Source organism: Brachionichthys hirsutus, chromosome 16 (genome assembly GCF_040956055.1).
Source record: "Brachionichthys hirsutus isolate HB-005 chromosome 16, CSIRO-AGI_Bhir_v1, whole genome shotgun sequence".
Taxonomy (NCBI): domain Eukaryota; kingdom Metazoa; phylum Chordata; class Actinopteri; order Lophiiformes; family Brachionichthyidae; genus Brachionichthys; species Brachionichthys hirsutus.
Window position 1 is genome coordinate 5,332,479 of NC_090912.1, and position 18,279 is coordinate 5,350,757.

General features: G+C 41.9%; 1 protein-coding gene across 1 annotated transcript in view; it reads left to right on the plus strand.

Moving 5' to 3' along the window:
• LOC137905417 (voltage-dependent T-type calcium channel subunit alpha-1I-like) overlaps positions 1-18,279 on the plus strand; it is a 73,953-nt gene that overhangs the window by 45,605 nt on the left and 10,069 nt on the right. Inside the window, 21 exon segments of the mRNA XM_068749655.1 lie at positions 479-630; positions 1,187-1,372; positions 2,571-2,688; positions 2,780-2,935; positions 3,433-3,523; positions 4,030-4,184; positions 4,579-5,319; positions 6,304-6,404; positions 7,322-7,445; positions 7,565-7,633; positions 9,111-9,289; positions 10,157-10,283; positions 10,508-10,633; positions 10,762-10,851; positions 10,992-11,184; positions 11,803-11,954; positions 12,734-12,843; positions 14,944-15,077; positions 15,252-15,322; positions 16,719-16,797; positions 17,471-17,592. Of these exon segments, the coding sequence (XP_068605756.1) occupies positions 479-630; positions 1,187-1,372; positions 2,571-2,688; positions 2,780-2,935; positions 3,433-3,523; positions 4,030-4,184; positions 4,579-5,319; positions 6,304-6,404; positions 7,322-7,445; positions 7,565-7,633; positions 9,111-9,289; positions 10,157-10,283; positions 10,508-10,633; positions 10,762-10,851; positions 10,992-11,184; positions 11,803-11,954; positions 12,734-12,843; positions 14,944-15,077; positions 15,252-15,322; positions 16,719-16,797; positions 17,471-17,592 (3,276 nt within the window).

Consider the following 18,279-nt stretch of genomic DNA (forward strand, 5'->3'; position numbering starts at 1 on the left):
CGGCTCGAGGCAGCGTGTGACACCATATGCGACACAGGGAACACACACTTTCACTTGGCTCTTATTGCTGATACGATGTTTCCCTTCACATTTTCATGGCTGTGATTAAAAAAACAAAACAATACCAGTTTGTTTCCCTGTTTTTCAGTCTCTTACTCCTCTACCTCGGTCTGAGATAAGGTCTAATGTGCTAATGTTATTTGTCAGGTGAGAGAGAATGCTCCTTTCATGAGACTGGCAGTTTGAGCGGCAGCCTTATAAATGCAAGTGCAGATGTGTGTGCTGTTGTTTTCTTTGGCTCCCTCAGTTTTCTTTTTCTTCAGATTTTTTTTCTCTGTACCTGCCTCTTGGTGTCTCCTACTGCTTTGTTGTTAACATGGAATCCTTGCAACTCAAGCAGTTGCACATTTTATCTGCACATTGCCATCTTATTTGTCATCACATGATGCATATGTGTTTCTCTCGCCTCTCCACCCAGCCCGACGAGCTGACCAACGTTCTGGAGATTTGCAACATCGTCTTCACCAGCATGTTCACCCTGGAGATGATCCTGAAGCTGACGGCTTTTGGTTTCTTCGAGTACCTAAGGAACCCGTATAACATTTTTGATGGCATCATTGTCATCATCAGGTCTGCCACTACAAATTGATTCGTTTGATTGTTAAGTTGGGGTGTTCACTTGGTTGGCAGATTGAATATCCTGAAAGTTAATAGTTACCGTTCTAAACATTTATGCTTTAATTCACTCCACTGGAAAATGGGAAAATCTTTGCTTAAACATATGATGACATCCACAGAAACATTTGAAAAACAACCAAAGCTATCATTCTCTGTGCATCGCCTTTATATTTAAGTCGCTTATTCCTTTAATGTGACATATCTAAGCAGGCTGGGGCTAAAATAGGTAAAATATAACAGCATTCCTTATCGCACTTGTGTGGATTTTGTTTTGTATCTTGAAAAATGTGCAGTAGCCTGTTTTTATTTAGTATAAAGGGCCCCCTTATCTGATTGTCTCTTATCTGTGGTTTCCTCACTAAAATCGACCTCTCAACATATTCCCCAATCGTAAAAACATACATTTTATTATGCGGTGTCTGCACGTTTATATGAAATGATCTGCATGATTTAGATTCTCACTTTATCTCTGTCCCTTTTGAACACACACATACGCACCCACACACAGTGTGTGTGAGATCATCGGACAGGCAGACGGCGGTCTGTCAGTGCTGAGGACCTTCAGGCTGCTAAGGGTCATTAAGCTGGTGAGGTTCATGCCGGCGCTGAGACGACAGCTGGTGGTGCTGATGAAGACCATGGACAACGTGGCCACTTTTTGCATGCTGCTCATGCTTTTCATCTTCATCTTCAGGTAACAGAGGGACACACAGAGACATGCTTAAATGTGGAATATGACTCGGAGACAAGAAAAAGGGCAAAGACGCAGAGGAGGCTAGAGTGTAAATAAGAGAGCGCTGCTTGTTGTTGTGTTCAGATGTGTGTTTGTATGTCTCTGTGTGTGTCCCAGAGTGTAACCTGAGTGTGAAATATTGAATGTCAGGCCAGTTTTATTTACAGCGTTTACCTCAAGGTTTATCTCAAGGTGTTTTACAATTGGGAGAGTACAAAATACCCAGGATCCCTAGACCCTCGACCCATAGGCTCCTCCTCTTAGGACAGACAGACAGGACATGCTTTGAGTGCAGAATAGTCCTATACTTTATTTGGGTGCATTTTTATTTATGTATGCGCGGATGCCGCCTGATTGTTGAACAGCCTAAGGCAGGTTGATTTGTTTCCACTCCAAATATTTGTTCAGAAAATTAAAGCTGTGATGGAAATGCAGCAGTTTAAATCAAAATGTAATAGTTCAGCATGAAGGAAAAAGAAATGCCTGAACGCGGTTTCTGCGGTATAATAAGTTAAAACCTTCTAGTTATTGTACTCCCACCTAATATTTGCCAATTCACAGCTCTCCACAATTTTTTTTTTTACAATTTGCATAATAACATGTTTATCATGTTAACTAATATAACACACACACACACACACACACATACATGCACACACACATTTCTTAATTTATATAGCCCAGTCCTGCTGTTCTCTTTATTTTTGTGTGTACGTTAGTGACTTCCTGTGTTTGCGTTTCCTGCCCACTATTTGTTAGCCCTTTGGAGCAGCAATCAAGCAACAGTGTACCACGACAGAGGCCATGAGAGCTTTTAGCCAGCTAATGCCTGAGTGAGTTGGCGGCCTTTGGCCTGTAAATCCAGCCATTGCAGCTTTTAGTCAGCACTTAATGTATCGCACCACTCAGTTAAGACATCTCCTTTATAAAAGTCTCCAGGAATTGTGATATGAATGACATTGTTTCAGGATCACAGTGACGAGAGGAAGCTTTCGTTTAGTGGAGGTGGAAGGAAAAGAGAGTAAAAAATATATGTTCATCGATGTTAGTTTACTGTGTGTGTGATTTCTCTCACCCTCGATGGACCTTTAACGAATATCCTTCCTCTGTGACAGCATGTGTGACTGAATGATTGGATGAACCCTCTTGTGTGTTGCAGTATCTTGGGGATGCACATCTTTGGTTGTAAGTTCAGTCTGAGGACGGAGGCAGGAGACACCGTTCCCGACAGGAAGAACTTTGACTCCCTGCTCTGGGCCATCGTTACTGTCTTCCAGGTCCTTTCAACACACGCTTCTCTCAACACTGTGGCCTTGCAAGAATCACGAATGCGCCATTGAACGCGTCCCTACTTTCCTTTCCCTGTAGATTCTGACTCAGGAGGACTGGAACATGGTGCTGTACAACGGAATGGCGTCCACCTCGTCGTTTGCTGCTCTCTACTTCGTAGCTCTCATGACATTTGGAAACTATGTGCTCTTCAATTTATTGGTCGCCATCTTGGTCGAGGGCTTCCAAGCTGAGGTAGGACATTTCTGTTTGGGGCACTGGGGAGCAGCCAATTAGATAAATAATAATAGATACAAATTATGAAATTGTTAGACTGTTTTGCAATTATTATTTTTTTATTTTGCTGTGCAATTTAAAGAACTACATGAATGTCAATAAAAAAAACGATGGCCTTTCTCGTTTTTTTTTATTAAATGCTGAATATATTGTATGTCTACTATTTTTTCCAACATCAATCTAGGTATGATGAGTAAAAGTAAACCAGTTTGCCCCTCAGATAAATTGCTACTATGAAAACGGAAAGTGATCTTGAGAGCTCCAAGTTAAATCAGCTTGCGATTGATCATTATTTCTACACTTTTCACTCGCTGTTTCTTACTTGTACCCGCTGCATCTGCTGTCACCTCTCTTGCCATGCTGCCATTCGGTTCTCCTCACCACGCACCCCCACCCCACCACCACACCCCGAGCCCCTCTCCTCTCTCAGCTATTCATCTTCTCTGACTCTACAGGGTGATGCAAATCGCTCATACTCGGACGATGATAGGTCTTCCTGCAATTTTGAGGAGAATGATAAACACAAAGAAAATGTTCATCTGTCAGGTATTATAAATTTATACGGTTTCATAAATATTGGGCGCTCCGTGGAAGCAGGTTTAGTTAAAATTGTGTTATCAGAGGTCATTCAACATTTTTTCTTGTCTATATTATAGCAGAAGTGCAAACGTGGAAAACTGCCATTACAATTGCTTTTCCACACGTCATTATGATCTGCAAAAGGTGCACCATCTGTGCTCTCGGGCCATAACATGTCCAGCCCCCCAACGATTGAATACTCCACAGAACTATCAGCTGTTTTATTGCACCAGGCATCAAAACCATTGACTGCAGTTTGATTTTCAAACAAAAAAAGTATATTATAGCATCCTTTACCTTTTGAGCCGGCAATAATAATTTTAGGACATGTAAAAGCAATAGAAAATAGGAATCTCTGTTGTAAAAGAGAAGAAACAACAGAAAAAGGGAAGGTCTTGAAATTGCTGTATTCATCTTTTTTTTTTCTTTCTTCTTTCCACGATCTTCTCCTCTCCACTGTATCCTCCCTGTAGACCCAAAGATTTGTACGTTAACCCCAAACGGACACCTTGACCTGACCCCACTGGCCTCTGGTCTGACTCCATCAGAGAGGTTGACCTTTGCTCTCAGCTCCAGAAAAAACAGTGTAATTTCTCTTGGCCGGGCCAATCTGGAGCAGAAGGCTGTGGTGAGTGGAATTCCAACACTGCCAAGAGTGGCGATAGAAATAAAGTGCATCGCTTATATCTGTTCGTTATTAATTGACCAGTCAAAGTGTGGAAATAATACTACAGTTCATTTTAAAAAGTTGTAAAAATGAATTTTATATAGCAGATTATTTGATAAACTCATAGCTTGTTGTGGTTTTTAAAGGTTTAAGTATGGAATGTGTTTTATATAATCAACAACAATAAACAACTGCAACTCTTTTGTACATTTCGTTACCTATTACTTTTACATGAATAACAATGAAGTTGGGATGATTTGGGTCATTGGATCTCTTCGTTTTTGTTAGTGGCTCAGACAGAACAGCTCAGGATCACCTTAAGTGGGAGAAACCGTCTCTGTTTGTTTCCCCCCAGTATCCAGGCCGAGGCTATCACAACTGGGGCCGTCCACTGCCTCCCCATCCCCAGGCTTTGTGGGCCCGTCGTTCCAGCTGGAACAACCTGGGCAGTTGCCGCCCCTGCGCTTCCTCATCACCCTCAGCAAGTCCAGCTTTCACCCCTACCTCTTCAAGGCCCTTCTATGGCTATGGCCTGGGGGGTCTCGGTGGAGTGGTTGGTGGAAGTCTTCGAATCAGGGGTCCCCGTGCATCGACATCCCCACTCCGCCACCATGACTATACCCACCCAGATGAGGAGAAGGCTCTCCTCTCCCCTCCCGCTCTTGCTCTGCAATCTCCCCACCTTCCCCATCCTATGCTCACGGACCACTTTGTACCCAAGAGAGACCGTAGAGCTCTATCATTAGAATTGCCCCATCAGCTGCCGGTGCCAGGACTGCCACACCCTCCACTGCCACCACAACCCCAGCTGTCCCCCGTGATGCTGCAGGCTCACCACAGGAAGAACAGCTTCTCTGGGGGAATGCTAATCAGTCGAGGTGGTGGCGGTAAGATGAATAGTCTGGGTGTCTTAGGAGGGGTACACCAAGACTGTAATGGGAAGACTCCTCTGTCTCAACTTCTCCAGTCACCTCCTAGACACCAAAATGAGCAGGCTGGAGGGGCAACCCCCCAGAGCCAGGTGATGGCTCACATCTTCCCCCAGGTTAACACTCGCAGCAAGGATCGGGAGGACCTGGATGATGACATTGACTATGTAAGTGTGTTAAAGGTTCAACACTATAGACTTGCTAACAGTTTTATACTTTGCCCTGAAGTCTTCAAAATTTGTGTTTGAGGTTTCTTCCCCAAAACGCCACGTAGATCATGTATCATAGGATGCACGTTAAGCCGCTGTTTCAGCCCTTTGGCCAACGATCGTCTGTGTATGACTGTGACTTAAAATGTAAATTAAGTTAAGATAACCACGCCCCTTCTTGCAGTGGGTGTGGCTTAGGCTTGCCAGTGCTTTGTTTCAGTGTGTGTGGCGCTAACGCTGACCACCAGTAGTGTGGTCAGCCTATAATGATATTATAGTTTGCCTCATCGAAAGACAAGCCAGGGACATATATCAACCACAAAAAAGTGTATTTTGCACAATATGGGACCTTTAAGTAATTTAGTATAATAGTAGTAATAATACTGAGGATTCAGTAAAGTAAGCTTGTGTATTCATATAACTTGCAGAATCCAATTCTACAGGTGGAGATATGCATCTCGATGCAGCAGCCTTTCATCAGAACCAGCAATCATTATCTATCATTGTAGTTTTCAATATCCAAACCATCATCTTGTGTGTTAACAAGTACAAAATGTTACACTTACACTAATCTCCTGCCCTCTTGTGTAGGCTTTTCAAGTGCTTTGTATAAAGCATGCACTCCCTATCACCCGGGCCTCCTGGGAGTTCCATTGTTTTCAGTGTAAACAAGTCTTTGTACAAGAGAAACAAGGTTAATTAAAAAGGGCTGCTTAGACAGCCAGAGAGTGAGGGATACAGATGTTAGTGTTGGAAGATGCCCTGTCAGCTGTTGCTACAAAAGCATTTCCACTTTAATAATTTAGAAAAGGAATTTTCAACAGGCTTTTTCTTCCTTTTTTGTGTTTACTTCATGTTTCTCTTGTGCATTGCATGAGGGCTCTGCTCCAGTGTACTCCAGATATCACACGTATTGATACATGCATGTGTTCTTTGATGCAGAGCTTGTGCTTCCGCATCCAGAAGATGCTAGAAGTGTACAGACCGGAGTGGTGTGAGAGCAGGGAGGACTGGTCTGTCTTCTTGTTCTCCCCACAGAACAAGTGAGTTGCTTTTATCGCGGTCTCCACAGTTTCATCTTTGTTTTTCAGTCAAATATGTGGGACTGCAGTGCATCTAGTCAGGGCGATTGCATCAAAACGGGTGTTGACTGAAATTATTAGTTGTTTTGGAGACTGCTGCTCACACAAAAATCAATGCTTGGCCGCCAGATGAATCTCATCCAAACAATATCAATGGAGGGTGCGCGATTCTGGTCGTCGGCTCGTCAATAAGGAGAACAGCTTGCCTTCCAAATAACAGTATTTATATGTTCTAGCCTCCTGTTAGAGAGCCAGAAACAGTTGGTAAATACCTTTAAATCCTGTATTTATTTGTCGCAGAGAGAGACAGTTTAAATTAGTAAAAAATGTTATTTAAATAAAATGTCATTTAAATGTCTGGACACTTAAAAATAAATCTGGACTTGGGTCTTCTAGCCAGTGTTTCTCACCATCCCTTCCAAAAAAACACAGCAGACGCGATATTTAATGGCTTTTTGGCAGCAAGTTTTGAATTGCATATTTTCTATTCTTTCATATCGCACACCATCTTTCCTATTCTTCTTGAATTTTTGTACTCTCATCTCCTTGCAGACTGCTATGCTCTGGAGTCTTTTGCTCCAGAGAATGTTGTTAATGAAACTTGTTTTTAATTCGGACTGATACAAACTGAATGGCTGAATTAGGCTATTTATTTACCCATGTGAGGGAGCTCCCATACACTATTCAGGAGCTTGGCTCCATTCTTACTGGAAGGGGTTTATAAATCATCTTTGAGTGTAACCATACCTATATATATGGATACCCTGGTTTTTACAGCCCCCTTTTCGGCTCAATAATAATGTTAGTGCCTGTTGAAACTTCTCCTTTAGCTTTCTGCCTTCCCCTCTTCATCTACAGCTACTCTTCCCTTCCTGCAGGTTCAGGCAGATGTGCCAGTCTATCATAGCCCACAAGCTGTTCGACTACGTGGTGTTGGTCTTCATCTTCTCCAACTGCATCACGGTCGCTCTGGAGAGGCCCAAGATACTGCAGGGCAGCTTGGTAAGTCTTTGTGCATCTCCTATCGGCAACTATTAAATCTAAAAATTGCAACAAGTAAAGATTTACATCCTCCTTTTGGTTGTAAACACCTTTACCCCCTCTTCCATTTGCCTGCACAGGAAAGGGTCCTTCTCACCGTCTCAAACTACATCTTTACTGCCATCTTTGTGAGCGAGATGACACTGAAGGTAACACTTTACGAGTCTTCCTTCCACCACTAGGCCTTGAGTGTAGCAGGTACAAGCACTTTTATGTTGGTCTCTATCTATAGCTTCCCGTTTATCTCTTTTACAGGGTTGACTTGGCCTCAGTTCCACAGTCTAACCACTTTCCTACCCTTCTCCGGAAGTTCTTTCTGTAACTGAGCATATAGGCAATATCATTAATGCGTGGCTAGTCCAACTCCAGCACTTCCTCTCGCTCTGTCCTTCCACATGACCTCTCCAAACTTGCCTGAGTCATTTTTAATTTGTTCAGCGTTTCCTCTTGCAGCAGAACGCTGTTCTCATCTGTATATATATTTTTATTTACACATCCCCCCCTGACTTTCTCCCTCCTTTACTGCTGTCTGCATCCTCTGTGAAAAGCTCTGGCACAAGTGGGTCATCAATTATGCACGGCCACAATCAATTATTAACCCATCACAGCCTGTCATGGACCTACAATCTTGTCAGCCCCCCCACCATGGGCCCCCCCGAGCCGTACACATCTCCCTCTGTGCTTCAGTCTGATCCTTACGTAGCTCTGTCATGTGTGTTTTTGTGTGGCATTAAGCTTTCTGTAGGACCGCGGTGCTCTGTTTTATGCTGTCTACAAGATGCAGCCACATAAAGAAGCACCACGCAGCAGGGCTGAGGAAATGGTCAGCATGTTGCCAAACCTTTTGGAGTGCTATTTTAAGAGGCAGCTCCAGACCAAATTTAGCCCTCGCAAAGAAAAGAGCTTTAATATTTTCACGGTAGATAATAAAAATTTGTATTTTCACATTGATGTAAATTGTAGACTTTGTGGAATATATTCATCGGCATTTTTTTCATTTTGGCATTGCAGCTAAATGGATATGTAGCAAACGGCTTCAAATGACATTTGCAGATTGGTGCAGATGCATGCATGATAGTCGCACCGCTGCTTAGCAAGACGCCAAATCCAGCTGTGCATATGTAATGTAATATCTGACCGACAACCAGCCAAAGTCATAGAGAAGTAAAGCGACAACACAAAGTGGCCTCAAAATCCATTTTTAACAGCAAAGTCAGAGGAAGTGAAGTTTGCTGAATAGATAAAGGGTTACCTGTGCACTCTTCACTGTGACAAATGGAATCTCCTTATTTCAAAAATGTGAATTACTAAGTGAATTTTATTCAGATTTTCTTTAATTCTCTGAAGTGTGAGTGTGCATAAAGTCTGTCAGTCTGTGGCCTCTTGTCCTCCAGCTATTGATATATTTTATTGTCTCTTTCTCATCTTTCACACTCTGTCTTTTTTCGTATCACCTTATTTTAATTTATGTTATACTTTCTTTTTTTTTTACTTTTCAGTCTTTGACAGTTAACTTCCAAGGCTCAGTCCAGAAACATACAAAATCTAAATGTTCTTTGAGTTGCCATGTGACTGTAGTTTATGTGCTGATAGGCTTTGTCACCTCGGCCCCTCCTTTTTCCTCAGGTGGTTTCCATGGGTCTGTATGTGGGAGAACAGGCTTATCTCCGAAGCAGCTGGAATGTTCTGGATGGTTTCCTGGTATTTGTGTCTCTGATTGACATAGTCGTGTCCATGGCGGGTGGGGCCAAAATCCTGGGTGTGCTCAGAGTTCTCAGGCTTCTCAGAACGCTGCGTCCCCTCAGGTATGATTTGCGACTTTCATTTTCACTTTCTCCAAGGAGGCTATGTTTATTAAATACGGATATTAAATCCGTCTGTTTTTTTGGTTTGCTCTACTACAAGAAAATCTTAGATATACTTCAATCTTTGTCAGAGCGTTGGGCATGGGCCATGGAAGAATGTGGATCTCTTTGTTGCCAGTTTGTCAGCTGAACAACTATAGATACAGCAACGAAAGCCTATTTAAAAGCAAGGTCATAGCCTTTATTTGAACACACTTTTCTTGACGTCAAATGTCACAGTGGATGACATTACTACTGTAGAAGATGAACCTCCGCAGATGCAGCCTTCAAAATGACACGGACATCTTCGGGATCCTATATCATGGGATGGGTATAGCCCAAATTGTAAACTAATTGTTTGAGGTGAAAGGGCATGCACATCTGTTGGGTGCACCAAGAGGGTATATAGCACAAAACACACTCCAGTATAATTACAGTGAACTGTGGGGGGTGAGTGGGACAAATGCCAAGGAAGAAATCATGAAGGTTGCTGCAATATGTTTTGAGAGGGTTTTTTGGGGGGGTCATATTCTAAAACAAAAGGACGTTCCCAAATGCAGCAGCAGACAGACAGCAGAAAACAGCATGATGATTAACATCTTCTAGATAAATCTGACTCACAGTGTCTGAGTCTGTTTAAAGATGGAACAATGGAACAATAGCATGCATCACATCTCCAGCTGAGAGGTTGTCCATCATATACAGAAATTAAAGAACCATTTTAGGGAATATGTATTTAAAATAAATGTCCTGTTTTTTCCCTCCTGCCTTCTCTTCTCTTCACTTTGTCTTTTTCTTATTTTCCTTTTATCCCTCTTCCCTCTTCAGGGTGATCAGCAGAGCTCCAGGTCTGAAGCTGGTGGTGGAAACCCTCATCACCTCCCTCAAACCCATTGGCAATATAGTCCTCATCTGCTGTGCGTTCTTCATCATCTTTGGTATTCTCGGAGTACAGGTAGGGAAAAAGGAAGGTCCGTTTTCCTAATATACCCAAAACACATTCTCTATATGAGATGCACATGTTGAAATAGTCCAGCTGTTTTGTGTGCGCGATTTGCCTGCCTTTATGATTTATTTGTGTTACCATCCCTCACTCACTTTCCTTCATTTGCAAGTAAACTTTCATTATCGTCCTGCTTGTGTCACAACTGTCTCTCTCTCTCTCTCTCTCTCACATAGCTCTTTAAAGGCAAGTTTTTCCACTGCCTTGGTCCTGATGTCAAGAACGTAACCAACAAGTCTGACTGTTTGCAAGCCAACTACAAGTGGGTCCACCACAAATACAACTTTGACAACCTGGGACAGGTCAGTATACCATATACACTTCCTATGTTTCCTATCAAATATGTCGATTATATGTTTATGCAAGAATGTGTCGCGTGTTTAACTCATTAATTTTACGCAATAAACACAAATATCTTCTCTCTGTTCAGGCTCTGATGTCCCTGTTTGTACTCGCCTCCAAGGACGGCTGGGTCAACATTATGTATCACGGCCTGGATGCAGTTGGTGTGGACCAACAGGTAAGAACATCAAAAATAGACATTTCACAATGGTGTGAGATGTATCGCATGTGACTAAACTCTGTCTTTCACATATGTTTTTTTATCTTGTTTTTATCTTTATCTTTGCGTTACAAACAAACACACCACTTCAACCTCAGCCGGTGACCAACAACAACCCATGGATGCTGCTGTATTTTATCTCCTTCCTCCTCATCGTCAGCTTCTTCGTCCTTAATATGTTTGTCGGCGTGGTGGTGGAAAACTTCCACAAGTGCCGCCAGCACCAGGAGGTGGAGGAGGCAAAAAGGCGGGAGGAGAAGCGTCAGCGACGCATGGAAAAGAAGAGGAGAAGTAAGAGAGAAAGATTCAGGAGGTGGATGCAGAAGAGGAATCAAGGGAGCATAGGATAGGGTAGAAGCTGGAAGACAAATAGACACAGAGGGTTACAGTAGAAAAGAGGTGAGGAGAAGAGATTTGTAGAAAATCAATGAGTACAAGCAGATAAAAAGTCATTAAAACAGTCGTTAAACAAGCAGATCTAATGTCATGAAAGCACCAAAGAGCTTGAAAAGCTCTTTCTTCCTCCATTGTTGCAAAGATATTACAATAATCTCTTTCTATTAGCATGCAGCGCCCTGATCAACACAAATCAAGATGTGTGCTGTGTCGAGTAAAAGAGATGGAAATAGAGACAGACAGATAATAAACACACAATCTGCACGTGGCACCATTACTGTGCTCTGCTATTAGAGCTTTTCATCTGTTCGCGGTCGTTTCCGACTCGATCAAAGCTTCTACATTTAGTATTTCCAAGCTAATTGATGTGCAAAAGATCTGTCGCGTATTTTAAGTTGTAACAGCAGCAGCCTTTTGGGATTTGCCTCGAAACATTGACTGTTCACTGTATATGATGAGAATAAAAATGCAAATGTAATGTTTTAAATTTACATAACATTTTTCTACCAACAGAAGCCCAAAAGCTGCCCTACTATTCTAGCTATGGCCAAATACGTCTGATGATCCACACACTGTGCACAAACCATTACCTGGACCTCACCATCACCTTCATCATCTGCATCAACGTCATCACCATGTCCTTAGAGCACTACAGCCAACCTCGTGTAAGGGAATTGACGTGTGTATATATATATTTTTGGTGGTTTTGTGGAGTGTCCAAACTCATCAGTGTGTCATGTCCGGTGCTGCAGCTGTGCAGCAACAAAAAATGAAGTAAATTAACGTATTAAAATACATTACTAGAGATTTTTTATTGACTTTCTTTAAGGTAATTTTCTGTTCCACAAAATGTGAACAGAAACTGAACGATTCCCACAATCTGCGACTCAGCCAGAAGAGCTTATGCTGGCTTTATGCAGAATATTAACGTCTGTCAAATCTTTGTGGCTGTTGTCGTACACCACACTGCAACTCTTGCATAAAGCCTTCCCTTGCTCAAGTGACAGTATCTTAAGCTTAAAAAGTGACGCCGCTGCCTGGTGGACCGCCACGGAACTATCTCCAGACTTTGCTGCCTGGCTTGTGGGTAGTGGCAGCCCACACAGCAGTGATTGCACTCCTGCTTTGATGTGACCTGCAGTTTGTGTGAAAGAAATAACAGTCGAAAGAATAATCCACAGGCTGTGAAGTTGTGTGAAGCTGCACTGGATGAGTTTGAATACTTTGCTAATATAATCTTCACATTAATGTACTGTATGCATGAAAGTGTGATGCTATGAATGGAAGGTGCTCTGTTTTTGCCTCTGGTATGCTTGATTTTAATTAACAATTAGTGGGAACAATTCCAGTCTTCTGATATTTCTGATATCCCACTGCACACACACATACACACACACATGCAATCACAAACACACACATCCCCCTTTTTATTCTCCTTTTCCAGTCTCTGGATCTTGCTCTGAAGTACTGCAACTATTTCTTCACCTCCACCTTTGTGCTGGAATCAGTGCTCAAGCTCATCGCCTTTGGCTTCCGCCGCTTCTTCAAAGAAAGGTAGAGTGTGTGTGTTTTTACCTGGCTTGTTCTCAATGTGATTTTGCATGCAGTTGTTTCCCATTCTACTTGTGTGCAAGCATGGCTATGTGCTTATATGCTGCTCTGTGTACGCCCTTTGGGATAAACTACTGCGAAATGAGTTTATGATTTCAATAGAGCTGGAGATTTAGTGTTGACGAAAATCACTCCATGTATTTGTGTGTTCAGATCAGTTACATATGACATGTTTGGTTTAAAAATGAGACACTGAAGCAGCTTCCAGAGCTCTAGACAGCTGCGGCATGTCTCTGGAACTGGCATGCAAAATATACAGCATCATAATAAACTGTTATTTAGTTCAAAGTGTGATGAACAAATCTGTCTTTTGCTTTGATCATCATAAATGGAACAGGGAAAACTTCCTCTGACAGTGAGGAGGATTAGGATTTATTTATTTCAAAATAAATGAGCTGACTCTAAGACTTTCTGCTTGGAGTTTACTTAACAACAGAATGGTGCAAATACTCTTCATACTTCCTGTCAATTGTCACAAATGTATTATCATAAAGAAGTATATACATTTTCCTAAATAGTGATGTGTATTTAGTTTTCCTTTCCTTATTTCATTCTACTGTTACTTTTGTCAGCTAACGTTTATCTAATCTTGCTTTTTGTTTGCCCTCATCCAGTTTTTTTTGTCAGTCTAGTCGATCAAAACCATATTTTGTTTTTGTCAATTTAGTTAAATTATTTGTATTAAATAAGATCTGATCTTTCTATTGTTTGAAGAAAATCTCAGAATGAATAATAAAGAATAAAGAATATGGCTGGTCAGATAATCTAATGGAATCAGTTTTGGGAAATACATATAAAACAGTTTGGCCTGAGGAATGGTCTGTTTAATTATGAGTTGTTTTTGTTTTTAGGGGATTATTTCTTGAAGTAAGTATAGAGACTGTAAAACATGTTCACTTAATAAAGCCTTATAAATGGACAGGGTGAATGTTTTTCATTCTTATTATCATTAATATGCTAAAATTATACATTCTGTTGCTGTTAAATAAGAAATCCATTTTTATCTTGGCAATATTAAATTGTAACTACAGTCTTTTTCACCCATCTGTTTACTCCAATTACCTCTCAGAGCAAAGACTAATTATTGTGCACGGTGAAATATATGTTGTGTCTAAAGACCAGCAGAAACAGATTTAGGTCTTTCTATTGCACCGATGGCCTTTGAATGCCGTTTGCCGTTAGTGGGTGAAGAGAAAGGAGATGGTGAGAATGAGAAGAAACAGTTAAGAGGTGGCAGAGGAAGCGCCAACAGTAATGCATCAGGGGGAAGCTGGACTGATCAAAGACATAAAAGAGAAAGCACAAATGTGTGATGAAATGAAAAATGTGTGAATATAGAGAAAATTGTTCATGCTCTTAACAGCAGGCACTTTGTCTCTTTTAATGTAGTGCCACAGCCGTGAGCAGTCATTGTGCGTGGCGTGATTTATAGGTTGGGGCGACGTGCAGGCCGGCTCTAGAACTGGGTCAATATAGTAGCGGGTAGCCCACAAACCCACTGCCTTATATGCAGCCTGTGAGTTTGTGTGTGTGTTTATATACTAGCTATGTGTATATTCCAACTCACTATCTTTAATAGCGTAAATATATAACACCAAAGAGTAGACCCAGTCACTCTGGTGATGACAGCAGAGGGAAACATCAACATTGTTTGAACAAAATTATTATTTGTTGACTATCTTCTTTTTTTTTTTTGAGATGCATGATAATGACAAAAGAAGGAGGATAAAGGAAAGCATGGCATAGTGCTGCTGTATATAGTGTTGGTGACTGTGGTGACTTCAGATTAATTCCCTACCACATTAATATTATTCACACCCATTTCCCACCTGTCTCAAATTAATGATCTAACAAGCATCTTGCTACACTTGACTTCTGCCGGCTTTTGAAACTGCTGAGCATTACTGACAAGGATCTTTAATTGGACTAAAATGCTTTGAGGTGACAAGTTAACTGTGACATCATCTTTTATCTACCAATAGACGTGTGTATGTATGTGTGTGTGTCTGTGTGTGTCTGTGTGTGTATGTGTGTTCTCACTAGGTGGAACCAGTTAGACTTGGCTATCGTGCTTCTGTCAGTAATGGGAATCATCCTGGAAGAGATCGAGATCAGCGCTGCCTTACCCATCAACCCCACCATCATCAGGATCATGAGAGTTCTGAGGATAGCGCGAGGTACTGTAGCATAGAAGCTCATTTCACTCATATGGCTTGTTTTTTATATGTGCGTTTACTGTTGTGCGGCGCTTACATGCGGATACAGGATTTTAATGTTTACCAATTAGTCTGTAATTGAACTTGAGGGATTTCCTCCTTCATGGCCACACTTATACTCTCTTTCTCTCTCAGTGCTGAAGCTGCTGAAGATGGCGACAGGAATGAGAGCCCTATTGGATACGGTGGTCCAAGCCCTGCCTCAGGTACACACACACTCACATTAGCTCGGCTTGACCCACCGTGTCAATAACCACGGCGGGTCAAACCCCCGTTACCTCTCTGCTGGCCTGTGCTCATCTCTAATAGATGATTCATTCAAAGTGCAGGCACACACACACACACACACACACACACACACAGGCTTTGTCTTGATTTCCAGTTCAGCACCATGGAGAGCGCCTAGACTCCCACAGTGTGCTGTAAACAGTTGGAGCCTCTTAAACCAGTTCGTAGTTCATGTGGCCCTCCAAGGAGTCAGGCAATTTGTAGGCCATCACTGTTTAGGACCCAGAATGCATTTGCAACTCGAGCTGGCAGCCCATTGGCTTGGCTTGGCTCAAGACTTCAAATCGTTTGAAGAGCTCGTTGGCTTTATCTAACAGTGGTAACACAGTCACCTCCATAACACTCACCTATGCTGCATTTTGTTGGATATATAGTATGCTAATTTAACCTGCTGTGTCCATATAATCAAGGGAAGAAAGCAAGTCCCAACATGTTATAGTGTCCCGTAGAAGAAAGGGAGACAGATAGTGTTGGTGTAAGGCTTCATTCACACATGCACACGATCTGACCCGCTGACCATCAAGTACGAAGGAGCAAGCAGAGAAACAGGTGAAGGGCAAGCAGAGGTGAGGGAGAACAGCTTCTTTGTCATTCTTTCCCTATTGATCCCTCTCATTAACACTGAGCTCCCCGCTCCATCCCTCGGGCAGCAGGGGAGGTAATTAAGACTAGGCCTAATTAAACGATTTCAGTAGAACTCTATATGGGTGTGTGCGCATGTGGAGGTACGTAGGGCGAGAGAGAAAGTGTTCCACCTGGTGAGAGATTAACCTGAGGCGATGCTATACTTCACTGTGAAAATGAAACGGCAAGCTGACACATTTCTTCATTACATAACGCACGACGCTGAGACAGTATTGACATTTCACCAAAGTCTTAATGCTATAATGAAGAAATAGACAAATACCGGTACATTAAAAAAAGGCACTTGGGGATAAATACATGCTAGGATAGGAAAGCTTGAGAAATATATTTCAGAGGGCGTGAGAGGACATAGAGACGTAATGAAGGATCTAATGGTCTCTCTATTATATTACACCCTCAGGTATTACTCAGGCTGTTCTACACATAATGCAAGAAACCAAAAATGAACTTTCTGATGTTGATGGTTCTACAATTTTATGGGTGCAAATATCTTATACTTGTCTTTGGCGAAGTTTGAACCTGAAAGGATGAAATGACATGTGGCCATCCGGTGCTGTGTAGTTATAATCAGCACTGGCCAATTAGTTCCATGATGCTGCTTAGGTAGTTATAAATATTAAAATATGGTCAGATGGTTTGTAACGTGTGCAGTGTGTGTGTGTGTTGCAGGTGGGTAACCTGGGTCTGCTCTTCATGCTGCTGTTTTTCATCTACGCCGCCTTAGGAGTAGAGCTTTTTGGAGAACTTGGTAAGTTATAATGCCAGAAGGGATTAAATCACACAAAACAGAATTTTTGCTCCACCTGTGAAATTAAAGTATTAATAATGATGAGAATATCTGATGGGTGTGTTTTGGGGGTTTTTTTTACTATAAGAATAGAAACCATGAATTAATTGCATGATCGTTATTCATTTATAACCAAGAGACTTCTTGAAACTTAAGAGGAGCAATGAAGGCAAAATGGACAATACCATAGACAATTAAATTCCATTTTTTTTTTCATAAAACAATGTATCACATTGTTTTGTATCACATTGTTTTATAAATATATATATATATATATATTTAGGCTGAAGTAATTGTTTGGGAAATAGTACTGGACTGGAAGATCTATGACTGAAGGCATAACACCTTCCTTGCTTCCTTGAAACAGAAGGACCTGCAGCTGAAAACAGAGCTCCTTCCCTGCCTGTAAATAACTAGACCTCCGTTATGAGGAGATTTGCACATTGTCTTTATTTTGAGAGCCAATAATAAGTGGCATGTGCTTCTTTAGTTTTTGGGAGTAGTGACATGTTATGTGTTGATCTAAAATAATTCTTGCTCACTTCCTCTTCGATGTATTCGTTTTTTTGGTATCCTCTTTCTTACCTGTCACCCACTAACTCCCTCTATCCACCCGCCTCACTCTCATCCGCAGTTTGCAATGCAGACTACCCATGTGAGGGTATGAGTCGTCACGCTACCTTCGAGAACTTTGGCATGGCCTTTCTTACCTTATTTCAAGTCTCCACGGGCGACAACTGGAATGGCATAATGAAGGTACAAAATTGATTTCAAAACATAGAATAAACCTTTGTGAGTTTGCCCCTCAAAACAGAGTACAGGAACAAATACAACAGTAAGGTTACTTCACTCCCAGGGGCATGTGCTAGGGTTAAGAGGAAGAACGGGGATTGGGCCTGACCCTACAAAACAGAGGAAATAGGAACATGTATGCAGCATTCCAGGAGTTCGATTTCTTTTTTTTTTTCTTTTTTTATAGAAAGAAGAGAAACAAAGAAACCTAGAAAACAAGACAGAAACTCCTCCGCTATTCCTCTCCTCTTCTCTTTCACTCTCGTGATGCTTACTGATGTAAAGGAAATGTGCTTGCTCAGCACCACGGAAACAGATTTCCTTACAGGGTGGCAGGGGAGTGACTGACTGTGCCTCAGTGCACACACTCAAACAGTAATTTGTCCTGAACGCACACCTAATACCACCAGCGTCTATGAGTGCTCTTCAACACACCACGGCTACAAAGGGAATAGAGTTTAGGCTGAAGCATGTCGGTGGTGGGCCATTAAGCAAACACTGAATGCAGGCGGCGCTTACGATAGCAAGCCGTGCAGCAAACCAGCGGGCAGCAGATGCTGCAGCCTGTCAAAAGGAAAAGCCATTTTAGCTTTTGTCAGATGATGACCTGGGCCGTGAGAAGCGGAGACCTGCTTTGGTTTAGTAGTAGGC